Genomic DNA, 23,995 nt, shown 5'->3' with positions numbered 1-23,995 from the left:
CACATCAACTCATTCTAGAAATGGTCCTTTAGCAGAGACACACAGGAAGCAGATGCTAAAGACTAGCTTCCATGTTCCATTGTTCTCCAGCACATGGTGGAGACCCAGGACAGACTTCCTGTTCTCTGATAACCTCCATTGGAATGTAGTTTCTTGTGATCCGCCATCTTGTTTTGTAGTTACATCTCACTTCTCACACACTATTTTAGTGTTGTCTTCTTATTACAATTCCCTTTGATACTTTATTACTCAAATTCTATAGATGTTTGTAGTGCTTTTATATATTCCGTTTCCTTTCTTTACCACTCTAGAGTTGTGAGACATTGGTGTTGATCCCAACCAGATAAGGGTGACAGCAGTGTGCACCCTGGACCAGTCACTGGTCCATCACTGAGCAGAGAGATGGGCAACTAGATACACTCACATTCACACGTAGAGGCAATTTAGGGTCACAATTAACCTGTTGTAATTTGTTAAGCATGTAAATTTGGTGACATGCTATCTTATTATGTGAAGCCAACAGTGAAAACAATGCTATTTAATGTAATTTGTAAGTGTATGTAAAATCGCAGATAGAGGGGGCACCCTATGAAATCTCACCCAGGGTGCCACATTATAGGACCGGCTCTGGGTGGAAACCAGGCTGTGAGCTCCTTGGGGATGTTTTGTGCTCTGCAGAGGCATCGAGAGGTTTAGTAGATCTGAAAAAAATGTATTCCAGATAATTCTTCTTAATTGATCAATGAAAGACTGCCTTCATTTTTCAACATTTTCAGGATGTATTTGGAATTATTGTGCTGAAAGAAGTTGAAATATTGCATCTGCCACGTCAGCGTGGTTTCAAAAAGTTCTAAAACTTTGAAGTGGCTCCAAGCACCATATGAGTCTAGTCAACGCACAAAAATTCCTTCAGCCTTCAGAGTTGCATCTTTTTTCCAGTCTGGTGCCCTTTGGCACCTCCCTGTAGGTGGAAGAGGCGGTGTGCTGGATGGTGTGAGTCCTTCAGGATGCAGCAGGCTATTCTGTGGCAGTGGGACCAGTGCAGCTCCTCGTCCAGATCCATTGTGACGGTTGTTGCACGTGTGGGAAGGTTTTGGTAGGGGATGAAGGGGGCGTGGGCAGGCTAGCTGTCACACTCCTCTCCCCGAGAGAAGCCTGGACATAGGAGGCTTACTCTTTCGGATGCTTTGTCTGCATTACATCCACACCTGAATCAGACCTCCTCACTGTCCTGCTCGAATATCTCCAGAACTTGTCGACTCTGTTCCTGGTCCACAGCTGTAGGGTAGCATGGCTTAATTTGAGCCACATGTGGATCCGCCCCAGTGTCCTCTGAGACCACCTTATAGGTTAGAGGTCCAGCTCTCCGGAGGCCTTTCCAACGAGAGGCAAGTTTGGCTGTAAAAGTCCCATCTGAGGTGCCACCTTTGTGTGACGGTTTGTTGGGGGCATGTGTGGGAAGGTTTTGTTCAGACAGACACAACCCTACAATTAAATGTACACTCTACTAATGTGAAATGTCCAAACAAAGCAAACACAGAACACTGATGTCAAAATAAAATGTTGTATTTTTCTTTTATACTTAAATAGTTCCAATAAAAAAAAATGCAGAAATAATGCAGTTTGGTTCATAAATCAAAAAACTAAATTTACTCCCAACGGCAGAAGGAAAACTCTTCAGGAGCAGAAAGAAATAAGTTAGGAGCAACTCCGAAAGTTCATCAACAACACAAAGAAAGTTTCGACCAGAAGAGAAATGTTTGAGCACCAGGGATTGACTTGAGTCAGTCAGTCTCCTGTGCTTCACAAACTCCGTTCCAAAGAGGGGCGCAGTATTGGAACGCTGGAAGTAGCTGGATGAAGATGTTCAGAAAAGGCTGGAACCCAGAACCGAGTTACTGCTCTTAACGAGCAGTACTCCGTCACGTCTGCTTCTCCCTGTGTTCCCTTTACGCTGCCAAGGTGAGGCGGAGATTTTGAAAGCAAACTGTGTTTGCTCAGTGCACCAGTTGTGATGAAGGGGGCGTGGACACCTCTCCACTCGGAGCCCTCCATTTTGATGCTATGCTCCCAGAAGTATGATGATCAATCGAATGGAGGACATCATAGAAGCAGAGTGGTCAATATTTTGTCTTTGGAAACCATCTACATGCAGCTTGTCAGTGTTTTTCAGATCATCATCAACATCCTGATGGGCTCAGGTCACACAAGGCTGGAGGCCCAGGTCCTCATAGCCAGTGGAGAACCTTCTCACACTCTCACTGGCTAACCAACCGTACATGATGAACAAGAGTCTGAATGCATCTGGTGACGGTGTAGTAATCTGATTACTTCCTGTTTTCACCTGATAGTAGATTGTAGCTGCACTGCTGCTGCTTATTACCGTCTTATCTATTGGAATCTTTACATTTGCACAATGTCTCTAAAATCAAGACTATAGTGACAGAGTGATGCTGAAAAACTAATCCTTGCATTTACTTCAAGAGTAACTATTGTAACTCCCCATTATCAGGGTGTTCAAATAACTGCTTAAAAAGTCTTCTCTCTCAACAACCAGGCGCCATCATATCTTAGAGATCTATTAGTCCCATATCTCCCAAGAAGAACACTTGGTTCTCAGAGTGCTGGTTTACTGGAGGTTCCTCGGTTTTCTAAAAGCAGAATGGAGGAGGAGCTTTCAGGTTCCTCTTATGTGGAACCAGATCTCAGTTTCAGTTATGGGGACTGAAACAGTCTCTATTTTTTAAGGTTAGGATGAAAAGTTTTCCATTTAATAAAGTTTCCAGTGAGAGCTGCTTCAGGACACCCTGGACCATTTTGTAGTAAAGCTGCCAGAGGTGAAGATGCTGGAGGACCTGAACTGAGCTTCTTTACCACTATTACATGTAATAACATTTGCCTCTCTCTCCTGTAGTTTCTCTATAGAAGTGTCCTGTGCTTGTATACAAAAAAACGAACAATGACATCCAGTGCCTTTTAATGCTTTGGTTTTTTTTGGTAATCATTATTTGTAATAGATTTTTATGAACATTTCCTTTAATCAAGGTCGTTTCAGACAGGAAGTAGCTCTTAAAGTGGTAGGGTATCTTAATATTGAGTATTTCCTCACTTGTTTTGCGTACCTCAGGCCAAAACTGCTTTAACCTCGGTCATTCCCAGAATATATGCAAGTGGTGTTCCTCCAGCAGTTTGAGTCCTCTCCTGTAAAGTAAGATTTCATTTTTGGTGTAATAAATGACCTCATTAAACATTTCGAGGCAAATTACATAAGCAGGGATGTCCAGACTTCCCTCACCCCAGACTCTTCCTCCAGCTCTTCTGGTGACACCCCAAGGGGTTCCCAGGCCATAGAGAGACATAGTCCCTCCAGGTGTCCTGGGTCTGTCCCGAGGCCTCCTACCAGAGGGACATGATGGAACACCTCCCTAGGGAGGCGTCTATCCCAAACAGATGCCCGAGCCTCCTCATCTGTCTCCTCTGGATGTGGAGGAGCAGCGGCTCTACTCCGAGCTCCTCCTGGTGACTGAGCTCCTCACCCTATCTCTAAGGGTGACTGAGCTCCTCCCCCTATCTCTCAGGGTGACTGAGCTCCTCCCCCTATCTCTAAGAGTGACTGAGCTCCTCCCCCTATCTCTAAGAGTGACTGAGCTCCTCACCCTATCTCTAAGGGTGACTGAGCTCCTCCCCCTATCTCTCAGGGTGACTGAGCTCCTCCCCCTATCTCTAAGGGTGACTGAGCTCCTCCCCCTATCTCTAAGAGTGACTGAGCTCCTCACCCTATCTCTAAGGGTGACTGAGCTCCTCCCCCTATCTCTCAGGGTGACTGAGCTCCTCCCCCTATCTCTCAGGGTGACTGAGCTCCTCCCCCTATCTCTCAGGGTGACTGAGCTCCTCCCCCTATCTCTAAGGGTGACTGAGCTCCTCACCCTATCTCTAAGGGTGACTGAACTCCTCCCCCTATCTCTAAGGGTGACTGAGCTCCTCACCCTATCTCTAAGGGTGACTGAGCTCCTCCCCCTATCTCTAAGGGTGACTGAGCTCCTCACCCTATCTCTAAGGGTGACTGAGCTCCTCACCCTATCTCTATGGGTGACTGAACTCCTCCCCCTATCTCTAAGGGTGACTGAGCTCCTCACCCTATCTCTAAGGGTGACTGAGCTCCTCACCCTATCTCTAAGGGTGACTGAGCTCCTCACCCTATCTCTAAGGGTGACTGAGCTCCTCACCCTATCTCTAAGGGTGACTGAGCTCCTCACCCTATCTCTAAGGGTGACTGAGCTCCTCACCCTATCTCTAAGGGTGACTGAGCTCCTCACCCTATCTCTAAGGGTGACTGAGCTCCTCCCCCCGACTGTCTTTATTTGAATAAATTGGATTGAGAGGAATGGCATCGTCATTGTCCAGCAATTTTATTTTCTGTGATATTTCAGCCAGGAAAACAGCTTCAAATCGAAAAACTGGAGCAAACAGAACACTTTCAAATTCAAATAAAATGTTATAAACAGGTGAGTTGAAACATCAGTGTGTTGTGAGCATTGACGTTAGGAAACAAGCAGCTGCAGGAGTCTTGAAACAAGGACCACATTCAAGCTGTTTCCCAAAACTCTGTATTGTTGACGAGTGGAAATCTGCTCCGGAAAGGCTGCACACAGAAAACACATTGAAAAACATTCAGATCAAAAGATGCACTCATGCACAGATGCTGCCAGATGTTAAACTGCTATCAGAAACTTGAAACAGAAATCTTCCAATTAAACACTGGGGTTTTGACTTCTCAGCGAGGGCGTTGACTTGGTGGACTGTGCTGGCCCATGTGCGCAAAGGAATCAGTGCAAAAACAGTCAGAACAACAACAATGTTCCTGATGAACGCTGTTGAAACACATCAAAGGTGTGTTTAAAAACCTAACTGCCAACAAATACAAAAGTGAAATACTCATGAACAACCTAAAGACATAAGAATTGCGACTTTCCTCTGAACAGGAAATTCTCTGTAGGCACCGAGGTGTTGGGAGGGCGACGCCTCTAATTCTTATGAGTGATGATGACTGAGGATCCGTCTGCGCAGGCCATAGTAAACAATTGTTCCACACACACTCTTTTCTATTCACACATTTGAAAACCTAATTACAGACAGACAGGTTTTGAGAGGACTTTTGCAGATTCCAGTTGACAGATTTGTTTACACACTGACAAATGTCACTTTGGACAGACGGATGAACTCCACACATCCACACTGACAAATAGCTTTGCCTCAATAATGCCTCCATACTGGGGCCTGACTGGTCTAAGAGGCAGCCTAAGATCCATCCTGAAAGGTTTACAAGAGGACACCAGTTTAGGAAAAGTGATGTGAACAACCCGTGTTTAAACTGTGCTTAGTGTCTCTTGTGAACCCGGGAGAGTTTGTGATTGTGTCTTCATATTGGAGGACATTTAAAAGAAGTGGACTCACAGAAGCTTTGAGGGAAGCCCATGAGGTTGGCCACCTCTCTGGGAGTGAAATATCGGAGCTGGAGGTTCAAGAGTCGCTGGAGTTTCTGCTCTTCAGAGCAAAGCTCCAAACCTGTGAACGCACTCTGGACCTGCAACGTTCAAAACACTGACGTCACCTGACAAGTTCTCAACAATCAAACCCAGTGGAAGCTGCAAATAATGAATCCAGAGGCGTTTTTAATGAGCTCTGCAGCCTGTACTACAATACTCCTACCTCTGTACTATCTCTGTTACCTGGATTAACATACCAGGATCTCTGTTACCTGGATTAACCTACCAGGATCTCTGTTACCTGGATTAACCTACCAGGATCTCTGTTACCTGGATTAACCTACCAGGATCTCTGTTACCTGGATTAACATACCAAGATATGTCTGTTACCTGGATTAACCTACCAGGATCTCTGTTACCTGGATTAACATACCAGGATCTCTGTTACCTGGATTAACATACCAGGATCTCTGTTACCTGGATTAACATACCAGGATCTCTGTTACCTGGATAAACATACCAGGATCTCTGTTACCTGGATTAACATACCAGGATCTCTGTTACCTGGATTAACCTACCAGGATCTCTGTTACCTGGATTAACATACCAGGATCTCTGTTACCTGGATTAACCTACCAGGATCTCTGTTACCTGGATTAACCTACCAGGATCTCTGTTACCTGGATTAACATGCCAGGATATCTCTGTTAACCTGGATTAACATCCCAGGATATCTCTGTTATCTGGATTAACATACCAGGATATCTCTGTTAACCTGGATTAACATACCAGGATATCTCTGTTATCTGGATTAACATACCAGGATATCTCTGTTACCTGGATTAACATGCCAGGGTATATCTGTTACCTGGATTAACATCCCAGGATATCTCTGTTAACCTGGATTAACATCCCAGGATATCTCTGTTATCTGGATTAACATACCAGGATATCTCTGTTACCTGGATTAACATGCCAGGATATCTCTGTTATCTGGATTAACATCCCAGGATATCTCTGTTATCTGGATTGACATACCAGGATATCTCTGTTACCTGGATTAACATACCAGGATATCTCTGTTATCTGGATTAACATACCAGGATATCTCTGTTACCTGGATTAACATGCCAGGGTATCTCTGTTACCTGGATTAACATACCAGGATATCTCTGTTACCTGAATTAACATACCAGGATATCTCTGTTACCTGAATTAACATACCAGGATATCTCTGTTAACCTGGATTAACATACCAGGATATCTCTGTTAACCTGGATTAACATACCAGGATATCTCTGTTAACCTGGATTAACATACTAGGATATCTCTGTTACCTAGATTAACATATCAGGATATCATTTCTAAAGAGATTCTCGACATTTTTGTTTTTGTGAATATCTCTGGTGGAATTAAAACCTACCTTAGTTTCCAAATGACACTGCAGAACTGAGCCGGTTCCCTCCACATACCTCCCATAGCTGTTCAACCAGGAGAAACATAGTCAGCATTCTAACAATCAATATTAATGTGATTAGAGGAGCTGCAGGAGGCCCAGAGGAGACCAGGGGCCTCATTGATAAAGGCTGCTGAAGCACTAAAGGTCCTGAAAGATGCGTACGGACCAAACCACTGTTACAGTCCGTCTCCTGGTTCCTGGACCAAACCACTGTTACAGTCTGTCTCCTGGTTCCTGGACCAGACCACTGTTACAGTCCGTCTCCTGGTTCCTGGACCAGACCACTGCTACAGTCCGTCTCCTGGTTCCTGGACCAGACCACTGTTACAGTCCGTCTCCTGGTTCCTGGACCAGACCACTGTTACAGTCCGTCTCCTGGTTCCTGGACCAGACCACTGTTACAGTCCGTCTCCTGGTTCCTGGACCAGACCACTGCTACAGTCCGTCTCCTGGTTCCTGGACCAGACCACTGTTACAGTCCGTCTCCTGGTTCCTGGACCAGACCACTGTTACAGTCCGTCTCCTGGTTCCTGGACCAGACCACTGTTACAGTCCGTCTCCTGGTTCCTGGACCAGACCACTGTTACAGTCCGTCTCCTGGTTCCTGGACCAGACCACTGTTACAGTCCGTCTCCTGGTTCCTGGACCAGACCACTGTTACAGTCCGTCTCCTGGTTCCTGGACCAGACCAGTGTTACAGTCCGTCTCCTGGTTCCTGGACCAAACCACTGTTACAGTCTGTCTCCTGGTTCCTGGACCAAACCACTGTTACAGTCCGTCTCCTGGTTCCTGGACCAGACCACTGTTACAGTCCGTCTCCTGGTTCCTGGACCAAACCACTGTTACAGTCCGTCTCCTGGTTCCTGGACCAGACCACTGTTACAGTCCGTCTCCTGGTTCCTGGACCAGACCACTGTTACAGTCCGTCTCCTGGTTCCTGGACCAGACCAGTGTTACAGTCCGTCTCCTGGTTCCTGGACCAAACCACTGTTACAGTCCGTCTCCTGGTTCCTGGACCAGACCAGTGTTACAGTCCGTCTCCTGGTTCCTGGACCAAACCACTGTTACAGTCTGTCTCCTGGTTCCTGGACCAAACCACTGTTACAGTCTGTCTCCTGGTTCCTGGACCAAACCACTGTTACAGTCCGTCTCCTGGTTCCTGGACCAAACCACTGTTACAGTCCATCTCCTGGTTCCTGGACCAAACCACTGTTACAGTCTGTCTCCTGGTTCCTGGACCAGACCAGTGTTACAGTCTGTCTCCTGGTTCCTGGACCAGACCAGTGTTACAGTCTGTCTCCTGGTTCCTGGACCAGACCAGTGTTACAGTCTGTCTCCTGGTTCCTGGACCAAATCACTGTTACAGTCCGTCTCCTGGTTCCTGGACCAAACCACTGTTACAGTCTGTTTCCTGGTTTCTGGACCAGACCACTGTTACAGTCCGTCTCCTGGTTCCTGGACCAAACCACTGTTACAGTCTGTCTCCTGGTTCCTGGACCAGACCACTGTTACAGTCCGTCTCCTGGTTCCTGGACCAAACCACTGTTACAGTCCGTCTCCTGGTTCCTGGACCAAACCACTGTTACAGTCCGTCTCCTGGTTCCTGGACCAAACCACTGTTACAGTCTGTCTCCTGGTTCCTGGACCAAACCACTGTTACAGTCCGTCTCCTGGTTCCTGGACCAAACCACTGTTACAGTCCGTCTCCTGGTTCCTGGACCAAACCACTGTTACAGTCTGTCTCCTGGTTCCTGGACCAAACCACTGTTACAGTCCGTCTCCTGGTTCCTGGACCAAACCACTGTTACAGTCCGTCTCCTGGTTCCTGGACCAAACCACTGTTACAGTCTGTCTCCTGGTTCCTGGACCAAACCACTGTTACAGTCCGTCTCCTGGTTCCTGGACCAAACCACTGTTACAGTCTGTCTCCTGGTTCCTGGACCAAACCACTGTTACAGTCCGTCTCCTGGTTCCTGGACCAAACCACTGTTACAGTCCGTCTCCTGGTTCCTGGACCAAACCACTGTTACAGTCTGTCTCCTGGTTCCTGGACCAAACCACTGTTACAGTCCGTCTCCTGGTTCCTGGACCAAACCACTGTTACAGTCCGTCTCCTGGTTCCTGGACCAAACCACTGTTACAGTCTGTCTCCTGGTTCCTGGACCAAACCACTGTTACAGTCCGTCTCCTGGTTCCTGGACCAAACCACTGTTACAGTCGTTCAGTGTTCCTGGTGATACTACTCGGGTTATTTAGCCGACCAGTGAACTGATGTTGGATGTGTTTAACAACGACACAGGATTCTACATGCTCATCTTCACTTTCCTCCATCCAACACACATCACAGCAGAGACAACGTTATACATGTAGATAAACTTCTGCCCAACGACACAGACGTTTGGCAGCACAAGTCGCTCTCATGTGGATTCATCTAGAAACGGGCTTGAGGAAGTTGAGCAGGTCCAATGAAGGCTGTTTGTGACGTGGGTTTGCATCGCGGCGCTGTCAGAGACCCAAAGCTTTAATCAATCAAATGTCAAGGTTTTTACTTTTATTTCATCGTGTGAAGGATGCCATTTATTTATTTTATTTCAGTGGCGCACTGAGAACATCAGCGTCACACAGTATGGGCCACACATTTGAGAGAAACTGGAAGAAATAGAAGGCCTGTCAGGAACGTGACAACGAGATTAAATGGGCTGAGAAAGAAAAAGGTGCATACTGGAGATGCCCCTCTGTAGTTTTGTTTAGCACGGTTTCTGATTATTATTGCTATAAAAAATTTAAATGAAAAAGTAAAAAAAAAAAAAAGAATTTGAGATGCAGAAAACTCCAGAAGTGAAGATAAAGATGATGATTCGTCCAACACATGCAGGTGAGTGAGTGCGGGAGCTGAACTCACCCTTTGGTGAAGCACACCGACCGTCTGCAGGACGGCTGGACAATGTCCAGCAGGAGGCAGTAGCGCAGCAGAGTTCTGGGAGGAATCAGGTACTGCTGGACGTTCAAGTCCGTCTGCGGTTCCAGGAAGTCCCGAATCTGTCGGACGGACTCGTTGCTGTCCTGAGCGCTCTTCCTTTGGACGTCCACCAGCGTCTCCAGTTTGTACAGGACAGGATGCTCCTGAGACGAGGCTTCAGGCTGACCGCTGGACTGTCCAGAGGAGCCCGGCTGAGGGACAACATCTGGAACCTGACAACATTCAGCCATCACTCACAAAACACAACACTACATTAATCACGTCAATATTACCACATTGCCCAGTATGATGACACTGTTTTTATTGTTTAAAAAGTGGAATAAAATATTCATTTATCATCGATACACAAATAAAAAGTTTTCTGCAGGACTTTGTAATAACTGCAACCAAAGCTTCAAATCTTATTGTGGAAACAGAACGTATCTATCTTGTACACAGTGTATTGAGCATCACGGTGCAATGGGTGTTTTTGACAACAGAAGTGTGAACAGGTAAACAAAAAAATGCCACAGTCATGGATGAGTATGGAAAGGAATATGTCATCCCCTCTACCACTCAATTCATACCTATACTCAGCTAAATGAAAAGAATTAAAAGCGTTAACACTTAACCCCTTTGTTAAAAACACAATTCTAGTATGGTATGAGGTTCATAAACATAAAGGTGAGAGACCTGTATTATCCCGATTTACACCAATCTGGGGCAATAGAGATTTTAAACCTGGCCAAAAAGATATGGGCTTCAAAATTTGGGCAAACAAAGGTCTTAGTATAATTGCAGATTTATTTGACAACAACACTCTTTTGTCGTTTGTCGACTTGAAACAAAAATATGACATTCAACAAAACCACTTCTTCAAATACCTGCAGATAAGAAGCTATATATTTAAGCTACAGAAGTCTTTATCTCTACCTACACTCAGCCCTATAGAAGAAATAGCAACAAATCAACATCCTGGGAAGGGTTTGACTTCAAGCTTCTATGCATCAATCATGGAAGGTTGAAAGGTTTCCTCAGATAGGAAAAGATTGGCATGGTGTGAGGATCTAAATTCAGTAATCTCCACCGAGGACTGGCAAAAGATTTGCTTAAAATCTCAAACGCAAACAATAAATTCTCATTTTCAACTACTTCAGTACAAGTGGATAATGAGAATATATGTAACACCAACTCAACTAAATCAATTCAACCCCAATTACCCTGACACGTGCTACAAGTGTGGTAGAGTGGGCACACTATACCATTGCCTATGGGACTGCCCATTGATTCAGGCCTTTTGGACTGAGGTGATGGATATGATTTTGCAGGTTACAGGTATAAAACTAATATTAGACCCCAAACTTTGTATTCTTGGTATTTGTCCGATAAACCTTAGCCTTAACAAGGCAAATAAATCTATGATTATTTTTTGCCTGTTACAAGCCAAATACACTATAGCAAAGTCATGGAAATCCACTACTAAACCAAGTACCAGTGTCTGGCTTGCAGGACTATCAGACTCCCTGGCACTTGAAAAAGTCACCTTCACGTTAAAGGGTAAATATCTAATCTTTGACAGTATGTGGAGATCTTTTATGGTGTTCTTGGAGGGGAGGAAAGCATTGGAGGCCTGTTCCCCCTGTATGTAAGCCATCAACAAATGTAATTACCATGTATTTATTATACGTCTGCTTGTTTTTGTTTTTTTTGTTTTTTGTTTTCCGCTCCTTTTATTTATATTTGAAATGCTTTTCGTCAAGTGAGATGATGGATTTTGTATATTTTGGAATTTGTAAATAACACATGCTGCTGCCCTGTGATGTTTGTACCATTTAAGATGAGCCTTATTGTGACAGTTTTGTTTTGCACCTGTGTTGTTTTTTTTTTGTATTGTGAATAATTATTTTGAAAAAATTAATAAACACACTTGTTTAAGAAGTGTGAACAGGTGTGGATGTTTAGGAATGAGCGTGAGTTTAAGGTGATTAATTGTAAAATAGCCTTGGCTTGACTTCCACACTTTTTTTTAATTCATGCTACTTTAAATCTTTGTGTGACTCTTTCAATGACATGCATTCAGATTATTTCAGATGACATCTATATACATCCAAAGACACAGATACTACTTGAAGAACTCAATACAAAAGATATTTGTCACCTGTGCAGAAAATCCACTGGTCCTGGTGTCTGTGGAAAGTTTAGCCAGCAGGAAATAACGCATTCTTGAATTTGGGATTCCAACCTGAAGAGTGAAAATAAAAAGTGACAGGCTCAGTCTGATGTGATCCAGGCTAGCCTTTCCTCTGGGGACCAGGGAGCTGCCAGGGGTTCTGATGTGTTTAGTGAGAGGCAACGAGAGAACGAGAAGGACCGTCTGTGCTTGATTGGTCAAAAAAAAAAACCCTCAATGTTAAACAGCACAGTTTAAAACTACTGCAAACTATAAGCTAAAAAAGCTCTTTGAAACAGATATTTTAATGTTGTGAAGGCCGGCTGTGCGTAAACCGTCTCTTACACTGGTGGGTGACAGCATGACCTCCTGAAACACATATCCACACTCCTTCAGGGTTTCCACCAAACACGCCCTGATCAACACAAGAAATGAGCACAAGAGGAGAAAAACTCAGGACAACTGTGGTACAAACGGAACAAACTGCACATAGATTCATCTGAGCAGCGGCTCCACTTAATAATCCGTGGTGCAAACCTGCATGTGAAGAAAAACCACCGTTTCATTGAGATAATCAGACAGAAAGTCAGAACAACTAACTATTTAAGAGTTTTTCCAGTTTGCTTTTAAATCCCACAACATCTTTTTCTCTGGTTTTCTCCTTTTTTCGGACACCCTGGTGGCAGCACCTTCATGTTTGGGTCCTCTCTGGCAGACTGAATCATATTTGTGAGCCTCGCTGGCTCTGGATCCTCCTCCTCTCTTTCATCAGGAGTTCCACAGGGCTCAATTTGATTCCCTCTCCTTCCTGCCACTGGATTGTGTTCCGAGAAGGTACAGGTTCAGCAACATGAACGATAGCAAGTAAATGTCCCATTAAAGAAGAACGATGTCTTCTTGCTGCCACCTGTGTTGTTCCGTCATTACAGCCTGGAGCGCTTTCAATTGAAAGAAAAACACAAACAGTGGTGGTGGTGTTTGGTTGCAGTGGCTCATGTAAACCCCCCTATAAATCACATTTAGTGGAGTTAATAGAAAAGTGTCTTGAGGGAAGTTTCAATTATATTCAATTTTATTTGTACATCACCAAATACAATACAGTGTTGGATTTATGGTTAGTTATTAGCATTAGATTACTGCAATATCACTGGAATAATTTATGAAAAATTTAAATTGTTAATGGAGGTAAACTGTCATTTACTCATTAACAACTCCTAAAGTAATTGTGTAAACACATAAAGTTAATAAATGATCAAAAATCATTTGGAGACAGAACCCTGTGGAACCCCATGATATTCCCCCCCAGGAAGCATGTACAAAGTAAAAAGTATAGGACCGAAGACAGAACCCTGTGGAACTCCATGATATCCCCCCCAGGAAGCATGTACAAAGTAAAAAGTATAGGACCGAAGACAGAACCCTGTGGAACCCCATGATATCCCCCCCAGGAAGCATGTACAAAGTAAAAAGTATAGGACCGAAGACAGAACCCTGTGGAACTCCATGATATCCCCCCCAGGAAGCATGTACAAAGTAAAAAGTATAGGACCTAAGACAGAACCCTGTGGAACCCCATGATATTCCCCCCAGGAAGCATGTACAAAGTAAAAAGTATAGGACCTAAGACAGAACCCTGTGGAACCCCATGATATTCCCCCCAGGAAGCATGTACAAAGTAAAAAGTATAGGACCTAAGACAGAACCCTGTGGAACCCCATGATATTCCCCCCAGGAAGCATGTACAAAGTAAAAAGTATAGGACCTAAGACAGAACCCTGTGGAACTCCATGTTTAACCTCAGTCTGGACTGAGGAATTATCGTGAACATGAACAAAATGGAACCTGTCTGATAAATATGATCAGAACCGGTTTAGTGCCGTACCCTTAAGCCACACACACACACACACACACACACACACACACACACACACACACACACACACACACACACACACACACACACACACACACACACACACACACACACACACACACACACACACGCACGCACGCACGCACGCACGCACACACGCACACATATATATATATATATATATATGTACACACACATATACACAGTGTTGGATGGAACTGAGCAATCTGTGTGGTTACCTGGCAGAAGATGTTTCAAAGCCTTTTACGTTCTCCAGCAGGATGAAGCGAGGCCGCTTACGCAACCTGCACACACACACACACACACACACACACACACACACACACACACACACACACACACACACACACACACACACACACACACACACACACACACACACACACACACACACACACACACACACACACACACACACACACACACACACAGTAAGAAGGTTATCTAATATAGAAGACATATACAATACAAACACATGTTGACCGACAGTAATTCATTATATTGAAAATAATATCTTATAATATACATATATATTATAATATCTGCCCTAGTTTTCTATTATGGCATCTGCATTTCCAGAACTTTTCCTAACCTACTGAGGCGAGTGAGGAATGCAGACCTGGGCAGAAGGTGGAGGATGTAGAGGAAGCTCTTGGTTCTGGCGTCTGTTACGTCCCCCTGAAGTCCAAGCCTGCATAGAACACAAAACATCCACCACGGACTTCAATCCAACTTTATCTATAAAGCACCAAATACAACACATCAAGTCAAGCAGCTTTTAACAGAGAAAAACCCAACGGATCTACACGAGCACCAGAGTGACGGTGGAGAGGAAGAAGTCTCTCACAGGAAGAAACTGCAGAACCAGACTGGAAAAACAAAACACTTGGACCAACTTAACCAATTGTTTCATTTGGTAAAACCTAAATGAATCAAGTTCTTAGAACTTCAAATAATTGATTTCCTTAAATTTGATCTTAATCTAATTACATTAACTTAAGTATAAAGAACTTCTTTTAGGTTTTACCAAATGAAGTAATTAGTTAAGTTGGTCCAAGTGTTTTCTTTTTTCAGTCTGGTTCTGCAGTTTCTTCCTCCTTCTCTGGTTCTGCAGGTTCCTCCTCCTCCTCTGGTTCTGCAGGTTCCTCCTCTGGTTCTGCAGTTTCTTCCTCCTTCTCTGGTTCTGCAGGTTCCTCCTCCTCCTCTGGTTCTGCAGGTTCCTCCTCTGGTTCTGGAGGTTCCTCCTCCTCCTCTGGTTCTGCAGGTTCCTCCTTCTCTGGTTCTGCAGTTTCTTCCTCCTTCTCTGGTTCTGCAGTTTCTTCCTCCTTCTCTGGTTCTGCAGGTTCCTCCTCTGGTTCTGCAGTTTCTTCCTCCTCCTCTGGTTCTGCAGGTTCGTCCTCCTCTGGTTCTGGTTCTGCAGGTTCCTCCTCTGGTTCTGCAGGTTCCCCCTCCGCCACACGGGAGGCGTTGGACCGTAGGCTGGAGTCACTAAGGCCTTGGCTGCAGAGTTCTGAGTGTGGACTCCGCCACACCGCCACACCGCCAGCTGAACACTTCGGCTTCCGTAGTACTCTGCTAAGGTACGCTGTATGACGTTGCTCTGAAGAGGATGGGATGTACCGTACAGCACCATACCGTACTGTACTGTACCGTACCATACTGTACTGTACCATACTATACCATACTGTATTGTACCATACTGCACTGTACTGTACCATACTGTACCGTACTTCACTGTACTGCACCGTACCATACTGTACTGTACCATCCTGTACCATACTATACCATACTGTATCGTACCGTACTTCACTGTACTGTACCAGACCATACTGTACTGCACCGTACCATACTGTACTGCACCGTACCGTACTGTACTGCACCGTACCGTACTGTACTGTATCGTACCATACTGCACTGTACTGTACCATACTGTACCGTACTTCACTGTACTGTACCAGACCATACTGTACTGCACCGTACCATACTGTACTGCACCGTACCGTACTGTACTGTATCGTACCATACTGCACTGTACTGTACCATACTGTACTGTACTTCACTGTACTGTACCAGACCATACTGTACTGCACCGTACCGTACTGTACTGCACCGTACCATACTGCACTGTACTGTACCATACTGTACCGTACTTCACTGTACTGTACCAGACCATACTGTACTGCACCGTACCGTACTGTACTGCACCGTACCATACTGTACTGCACCGTACCATACTGTACTGCACTGTACCGTACTGTACTGCATCGCACCATACTGTAGGAGTGCTCGTTTTGTCTCTGAGCTGCTGTCTGCAGCCATCAATTTAATACCTGCGGCTAAAAGCTACAGTTCAATACACAAATATTCACAATATGGTTATTGTGTATATCACACAGAGAACAAACCGCGTTACATGGAGTACATCCAATATGTCGCGCAGCCCTACTTAGTCATGTTGGGTTTTTCTCTGTAAAAGTGCCGTGAATTGACTGGGTTGTATTTGGTGAAATTACAAATTGAATTGAATATGATTCAACATTGTTGTGTGAAGTTTTACAACATTTGTATAAAAACTTGCCAGCATGCACCAAACCAAAGTTCCCTCTGTGAACATGAGCAGTACTTCAGCAGACGTACCTGGTGAACGGCTGGCAGGGGGGGCTCATCAGGAGCATGTCAAAACACAGCTTGTCAAACACTTCTACAGATATTCCCTGAAATACACACCACACCAGGATTAGAGAGAGGGGGGGGGGGGAGAGCGAGAGTGAGAGAGAGAGCGAGCGAGAGCGAGAGACAGAGAGAGCGAGAGAGAGAGACAGAGACAGAGAGAGCGAGAGCGAGAGAGACAGAGAGAGCGAGAGCGAGTGAGAGACAGAGAGAGCGAGAGAGAGAGACAGAGAGACAGAGAGAGCCAGAGAGAGCGAGAGAGAGCGAGAGAGAGAGAGAAAGAGAGAGAGAGAGAGAGAGCGAGACAGAGAGAGCGAGACAGAGAGAGCGAGAGAGAGCGAGAGCGAGAGACAGAGAGAGCGAGAGAGAGAGACAGAGAGAGTGAGAGCGAGAGAGAGAGAGCAAGAGCGAGAGCGAGAGAGAGCGAGAGAGAGCAAGAGAGAGCGAGAGCGAGAGCGAGAGAGTGAGAGAGAGAGCGAGAGAGAGAGAGAGAGAGAGAGCGAGAGAGAGAGCGAGAGAGAGAGAGAGAGCTACCTCAATAGTCTTGTTCCAGAGGACAGTCTGGGGGAAGTTGTGCTGGTAGACCAGGTTGGCTGTGGGGTTGATGTCCACTGCAGCGACCACCTGAGCAGAAACTCCACTGTCTGGAGGAAGAGCAGGGAGCAGAGTAGGAGAGCAGGGAGCAGAGCAGGAGAGCAGGGAGCAGAGCAGAAGAGCAGAGTAGGACAGCAGGGAGCAGAGCAGGGAGCAGAGCAGGAGAGCAGGGAGCAGAGCAGGGAGCAGGAGATTAGAGCAGGAGAGCAGGAGAGCAGGAGAGCAGGGAGCAGAGCAGGAGCTCAGTGAGGCTGCATGGAAACCAACAACTCAAACTGCTGCACAGTCAGTACACACTGAGAAAACGTCACATTGTGAACTTTCAAACAAAATTACATCCATCTATCAGAGTCCTGCAAGTAGTGAGCACTCATTAATTATTATTATAATAACACACACACACACACACACACACACACACACACACACACACACACACACACACACACACACACACACACACACACACACACACACACACACACACACACACACACACACGATTGCTGTCAAAAACAATGCATTAATTTAATTAAATGATTTGAAATGTCAAAAAAATTCACATAATGAACGCAGTTTTGTTTACTACCGTTTATTTTTTAACTCCCTTACCGGAGCAACGTCTCTGGGTGCATCACCATGACAGAGCAGCAGTGACTCTAGAGCAGCTTTGACTCCAGAGCAGCACAGTGACTCTGGAGCAGCACTGTGACTCGAGAGCAGCACTGACCCCAGAGCAGTACTGTGACTCTAGAGCAGCACTGTGACTCCAGAGCAGCAGTGTGACTCTAAACCAGCACAGTGACTCCAGAGCAGCAGTGACTCAGAGCACCAGTGACTCCAGAGCAGCACTGTGACTCCAGAGCACCAGTGACTCCAGAGCAGCACTGTGACTCCAGAGCACCAGTGACTCCAGAGCAGCACTGTGACTCCAGAGCACCAGTGACTCCAGAGCAGCACAGTGACTCAGAGCAGTATTGACTCCAGATCAGTATTGACTCCAGAGCAGCACAGTGGCTCCAGAGCAGCAGCAACTCCAGAGCAGCACATTGACTCCAGAGCAGCCCAGTGACTCAGAGCAGTATTGACTCCAGAGCAGCACAGTGACTCCAGAGCAGCAGCAACTCCAGAGCAGCACTGTGACTCTAGAGCAGCACTGTGACTCTAGAGCAGCACTGTGACTCCAGAGCACCAGTGACTCCAGAGCAGCACAGTGACAACAGAGCAGCTTTGACTCCAGAGCAGCACAGTGACTCCAGAGCAGCACAGTGACTCAGAGCAGCACAGTGACTCCAGAGCAGCACAGTGACTCAGAGCAGTATTGACTCCAGAGCAGCACAGTGACTCCAGAGAAGCAGCAACTCCAGAGCAGCACAGTGACTCAGAGCAGTATTGACTCCAGAGCAGCACAGTGACTCAGAGCAGTATTGACTCCAGAGCAGCAGCAACTCCAGAGCAGCACAGTGACTCAGAGCAGTATTGACTCCAGAGCAGCTCAGTGACTCCTCTCCAGCACAATACAGAGGGGAATAATATTAAGGCAGAAAGTTTCACTATAAAAAGTTACCTGAAGGCTGATTGAGAAAGTAAAAGTCCTTTGTTTTACTTTGTAAAGATGAATTTAACGACCACAGAAGTAATTCAGCAGGTTGCCATGGTGGCTGACCAGGAGCCACCAAACAGGTAAAACTGGAGGAAATGAGTTCATTTTATTTAATCGTTTGATAACACTTATTTAAAGCAGTTAGTAACACGATTCAGATTTTGCTGAAAGTGAATAATCAGGTGTTCCTCTTTGGTGTTCATGTATTCATGGCGAGGTCTTCCTCTGCCACAGGTTCATGCTCCTGATGGTCAACAGGTAAACGACTGGGAGTGACTAGAGAAGTCTCGTGTGTCCGGGAACCCGCTGGACTATCGACCACATCAGAAGAAAGATGACTGTCAAGCTGTAATTCACCTGGATGAAGATCACCTACCCTTTAAAGCATAATGCATCCCTCCTATCCCACTGTACAGCTCCACGACCCGCAGAGCCTCCATGGAGCCGCGCTGTCCCTCACACGATGCCAGGTCCGACAGTTTCCAGCAAAAACCCACAATAAGTCCACTACGTTTCCCTCACACGATGCCAGGTCCGACAGTTTCCAGCAAAAACCCACAATAAGTCCACTACGTTTCCCTCACACGATGCCAGGTCCGACAGTTTCCAGCAAAAACCCACAATAAGTCCACTACGTTTCCCTCACACGATGCCAGGTCCGACAGTTTCCAGCAAAAACCCACAATAAGTCCACAACGTTTCTCTCACAAGATGCCAGGTCCGACAGTTTCCAGCAAAAACCCACAATAAGTCCACTACGTTTCCCTCACACGATGCCAGGTCCGACAGTTTCCAGCAAAAACCCACAATAAGTCCACTACGTTTCCCTCACACGATGCCAGGTCCGACAGTTTCCAGCAAAAACCCACAATAAGTCCACTACGTTTCCCTCACACGATGCCAGGTCCGACAGTTTCCAGCAAAAACCCACAATAAGTCCACTACGTTTCCCTCACACGATGCCAGGTCCGACAGTTTCCAGCAAAAACCCACAATAAGTCCACAACGTTTCCCTCACACGATGCCAGGTCCGACAGTTTCCAGCAAAAACCCACAATAAGTCCACAACGTTTCTCTCACAAGATGCCAGGTCCGACAGTTTACAGCAAAAACCCACAATAAGTTCACGCGTTTAGCTCACAGGATGCCAGGTCCGACAGTTTACAGCAAAAACCCACAATAAGTTCACGCGTTTAGCTCACAGGATGCCAGGTCCGACAGTTTACAGCAAAAACCCACAATAAGTTCACGCGTTTAGCTCACAGGATGCCAGGTCCGACAGTTTACAGCAAAAACCGACGGTCAGTCCATCGACATAAACGCTAGGTTTGAACTTGGTGTGTTTGTGTTCGGCGGGACGGTTTTACCCCATGGGACTGCAGATGGAAATGACCTGTGAGCTAAATCTGGTGTATTTACAGCACTAGATGTCTGTTCATTAATATGCACTGTACCATTCAAATAAATTAATAAAGTAAAAATTGTTTCTACATGTAATTGTCAATGTGACGTCCCTATAGTTGTATGTCTATGTTTTTGGCTCTCAAATTATATATCTATGTGTCTGTCTCTATGTTAAATGTCGATCTCACTGTATTTATAGTTATATGTCTTTGTGTTTGTCTCCATGGCTATGTGTCTATGTTTCTGTCATTATGGGTATATCTCTCTATAATTGTCTCTATAATTATGTGTCTATGTGATTCATCTATAGTTATATGTCTATGTCTGTGTCTCTGTAGTTATGTCTCTTAGTTGCATCTATAGTTATATTTCTATGTATGTTCTAATAGTCATACGTCACGTGTCTCTATAACTATAGCTCTATGTGTGGCGCCATGCAGGAACCGGAAGTGTCCATGTATGGCTGGCGTCAGAGAGCGGACACTTCCGGTTGGGTGTGAGCTTTCTGAGAGTTTTACAACCAAACTGAGTGTTTCTTGTCTCCGCCGCTGAGTTTGTCGTCTCTGTGTGGCGGCTGCTGTTCCACGCGGAGTTTTCCACGCCGAGTCAGTAGAAAATGTCCAAGTCTCTGAAGAAGATCGTGGAGGAGAGTCGAGAGAAGAACGTCCCGGAGGTGGAGATGTGTGACCGAGGCATCTCCAACATGCTGGACGTCCCGGGACTGTGTAAGCTGCTGCTGCCGCCGCTCTCTCTTCACCCGGACCGGGGGCCGCGGGAGCTCCAGGGTCCGGTCCGGTAGAGACTCCCGTCTGTTCCAGCGGCTTTTACCAAGATTTACAGCCAGAACACACACACACACACACACACGTCTCTGGGAAAGTCTCATGTTTCTTTTATACAAAAGCAAAATAAATAGTAAATGTCAGTAATTAATGTTTATGTTTTAGTTGTCTGTTTTCCTTGTTCGCTCTTGTAAACTAGATGATTTCCCAATGGATTACATATAAAATAAAGAAATCATAGAAGTCGTATCTCTTCCATTAACAATATACATGCACGGTACAGTTGAGTCTATTTTTACTTTATGGCTGTAATTCCTGATAAAAGCTGCTCCCGGGACGGGAGTCACTTTTGGGCACAACACCAAGTCTGAGGAGCGGGAGTCCAGATGTTTCTCATTATAAATATTCACTTTGAGAGAATTTTGATTAAAAGGTGTGATGACGATTGAGCAGTTTTCTTCTGTGGGCGAGTTTCTCCTGATTCCAGCTGTGCAGAGAGTGTGCTTCATTGTGCTGACCATGTTGTGTTGTGTGTTCCAGTCACTCTGTCCTCCATCACCCAGCTGGTCCTCAGCCACAACAAGCTCACAGGTCAGTGACCTCCAGGCTCCTTCAGGCTGTCCAGCCTCGTTCGTCTGCAGCATCGCACAGTTTTCAGCTCCGGCACTCCTTGAAGGCCACGTTTACGTCCCCGGGGTTTTACTAAAACTTATTTGACACGACCCGCAGATCCACCTGGAGTGTGTCGGCTCCAGCAGGTCGAACCAGACCAACGTGACGGCTCAAACACAAACTTTCTCAGTTATTACTGAAACGGTTCAGAAAAATGTATTTCTGAAAACTTTTGAAGCAAGAAACAAGTTGTGCAGTTGAAAAGTTAAAATGCCGCGTCACACATTCTCTCTGGGTACGTCCAAAATGTCCCTCCTAACTCCTGATCTGTTGACTGTCACTGAACCCACAAGTGTTTTGTGTAGCGGCCATGATGAGGACTGACTGAGTTCTCAAGAAGCAAAGAAACGGAGGCTCGTTGTTTCAGTTAGAGCCTCCTTTAGCCTAGGAAACACTGATGCTTCCTTTAGCCTAGGAAACACTGATGCTTCCTTTAGAGCCTCATTTAGCCTAGGAAACACTGATGTTTCCTTTAGAGCCTCCTTTAGCCTAGGAAACACTGATGCTTCCTTTAGAGCCTCCTTTAGCCTAGGAAACACTGATGTTTCCTTTAGAGCCTCCTTTAGCCTAGGAAACACTGATGCTTCCTTTAGAGCCTCCTTTAGCCTAGGAAACACTGATGTTTCCTTTAGCCTAGGAAACACTGATGCTTCCTTTAGAGCCTCCTTTAGCCTAGGAAACACTGATGTTTCCTTTAGAGCCTCCTTTAGCCTAGGAAACACTGATACTTCCTTTAGAGCCTCCTTTAGCCTAGGAAACACTGATGCTTCCTTTAGAGCCTCATTTAGCCTAGGAAACACTGATGCTTCCTTTAGCCTAGGAAACACTGATGCTTCCTTCAGAGCCTCATTTAGCCTAGGGAACACTGATGCTTCCTTTAGCCTAGGAAACACTGATGCTTCCTTCAGAGCCTCCTTTAGCCGAGGAAACACTGATGCTTCCTTCAGAGCCTCCTTTAGCCTAGGAAACACTCATGCTTCCTTTAGCCTAGGAAACACTGATGCTTCCTTCAGAGCCTCCTTTAGCCGAGGAAACACTGATTCTTCCTTCAGAGCCTCCTTTAGCCTAGGAAACACTGATGCTTCCTTTAGAGCCTCCTTTAGCCTAGGAAACACTGATGCTTCCTTTAGCCTAGGAAACACTGATGCTTCCTTTAGAGCCTCATTTAGCCTAGGAAACACTGATGTTTCCTTTAGAGCCTCCTTTAGCCTAGGAAACACTGATGTTTCCTTTAGAGCCCCCTTTAGCCTAGGAAACACTGATGTTTCCTTTAGAGCCTCCTTTAGCCTAGGAAACACTGATGTTTCCTTTAGAGCCTCCTTTAACCTAGGAAACACTGATGCTTCCTTTAGAGCCTCCTTTAGCCTAGGAAACACTGATGCTTCCTTTAGAGCCTCATTTAGCCTAGGAAACACTGATGTTTCCTTTAGAGCCTCCTTTAGCCTAGGAAACACTGATGCTTCCTTTAGAGCCTCCTTTAGCCTAGGAAACACTGATGCTTCCTTTAGAGCCTCATTTAGCCTAGGAAACACTGATGCTTCCTTCAGAGCCTCATTTAGCCTAGGAAACACTGATGCTTCCTTCAGAGCCTCCTTTAGCCGAGGAAACACTGATGCTTCCTTTAGCCTAGGAAACACTGATGCTTCCTTCAGAGCCTCCTTTAGCCGAGGAAACACTGATGCTTCCTTCAGAGCCTCCTTTAGCCTAGGAAACACTCATGCTTCCTTTAGCCTAGGAAACACTGATGCTTCCTTCAGAGCCTCCTTTAGCCGAGGAAACACTGATTCTTCCTTCAGAGCCTCCTTTAGCCTAGGAAACACTGATGCTTCCTTTAGAGCCTCCTTTAGCCTAGGAAACACTGATGCTTCCTTTAGCCTAGGAAACACTGATGCTTCCTTTAGAGCCTCATTTAGCCTAGGAAACACTGATGTTTCCTTTAGAGCCTCCTTTAGCCTAGGAAACACTGATGTTTCCTTTAGAGCCTCCTTTAGCCTAGGAAACACTGATGTTTCCTTTAGAGCCTCCTTTAGCCTAGGAAACACTGATGTTTCCTTTAGAGCCTCCTTTAGCCTAGGAAACACTGATGTTTCCTTTAGAGCCTCCTTTAGCCTAGGAAACACTGATGCTTCCTTTAGAGCCTCATTTAGCCTAGGAAACACTGATGTTTCCTTTAGAGCCTCCTTTAGCCTAGGAAACACTGATGCTTCCTTTAGAGCCTCCTTTAGCCTAGGAAACACTGATGCTTCCTTTAGAGCCTCATTTAGCCTAGGAAACACTGATGCTTCCTTTAGAGCCTCCTTTA

At 45.6% G+C, this 23,995-nt stretch overlaps 2 protein-coding genes across 3 annotated transcripts in view; one reads left to right on the top strand and one right to left on the bottom strand.

The window, feature by feature from the left end:
* Window positions 1-4,437: 4,437 nt before the first annotated feature.
* trdmt1 (tRNA aspartic acid methyltransferase 1) lies at window positions 4,438-19,326 on the bottom strand. The gene is made up of 11 exons (XM_080515047.1): window positions 19,212-19,326; window positions 17,173-17,282; window positions 16,606-16,682; window positions 14,588-14,659; window positions 14,187-14,252; window positions 12,420-12,489; window positions 12,063-12,146; window positions 9,848-10,137; window positions 6,910-6,967; window positions 5,455-5,584; window positions 4,438-4,642 (listed from the first exon to the last, which is right to left on the bottom strand). Exons 1-11 carry the CDS (start codon window positions 19,273-19,275, stop codon window positions 4,542-4,544), a joined length of 1,122 nt encoding a protein of 373 aa, XP_080371173.1. The 5' UTR covers window positions 19,276-19,326; the 3' UTR covers window positions 4,438-4,541.
* Window positions 19,327-20,168: 842 nt separating this feature from the next.
* Window positions 20,169-23,995, top strand: part of rsu1 (Ras suppressor protein 1) — a 42,182-nt gene continuing 38,355 nt past the window's right edge. Inside the window, exons 1-3 of one of the 2 annotated variants that reach the window (XM_080514772.1) lie at window positions 20,169-20,230; window positions 20,793-20,964; window positions 21,562-21,612. In XM_080514772.1, coding sequence (XP_080370898.1) covers window positions 20,856-20,964; window positions 21,562-21,612 — 160 coding nt within the window. In that variant the 5' untranslated portion in view covers window positions 20,169-20,230; window positions 20,793-20,855. Of the gene's footprint in view, window positions 20,231-20,721; window positions 20,965-21,561; window positions 21,613-23,995 lie in introns of those variants that run through there. The other variant, XM_080514771.1, reaches the window with a different exon arrangement.

Source organism: Blennius ocellaris (genome assembly GCF_963422515.1).
Source record: "Blennius ocellaris genome assembly, chromosome: 19".
Classification (NCBI taxonomy): Eukaryota; Metazoa; Chordata; class Actinopteri; order Blenniiformes; family Blenniidae; genus Blennius; species Blennius ocellaris.
The sequence above is the reverse complement of the archived record's forward strand: the minus strand, read 5'-3'. Positions and strand labels throughout refer to the sequence as shown.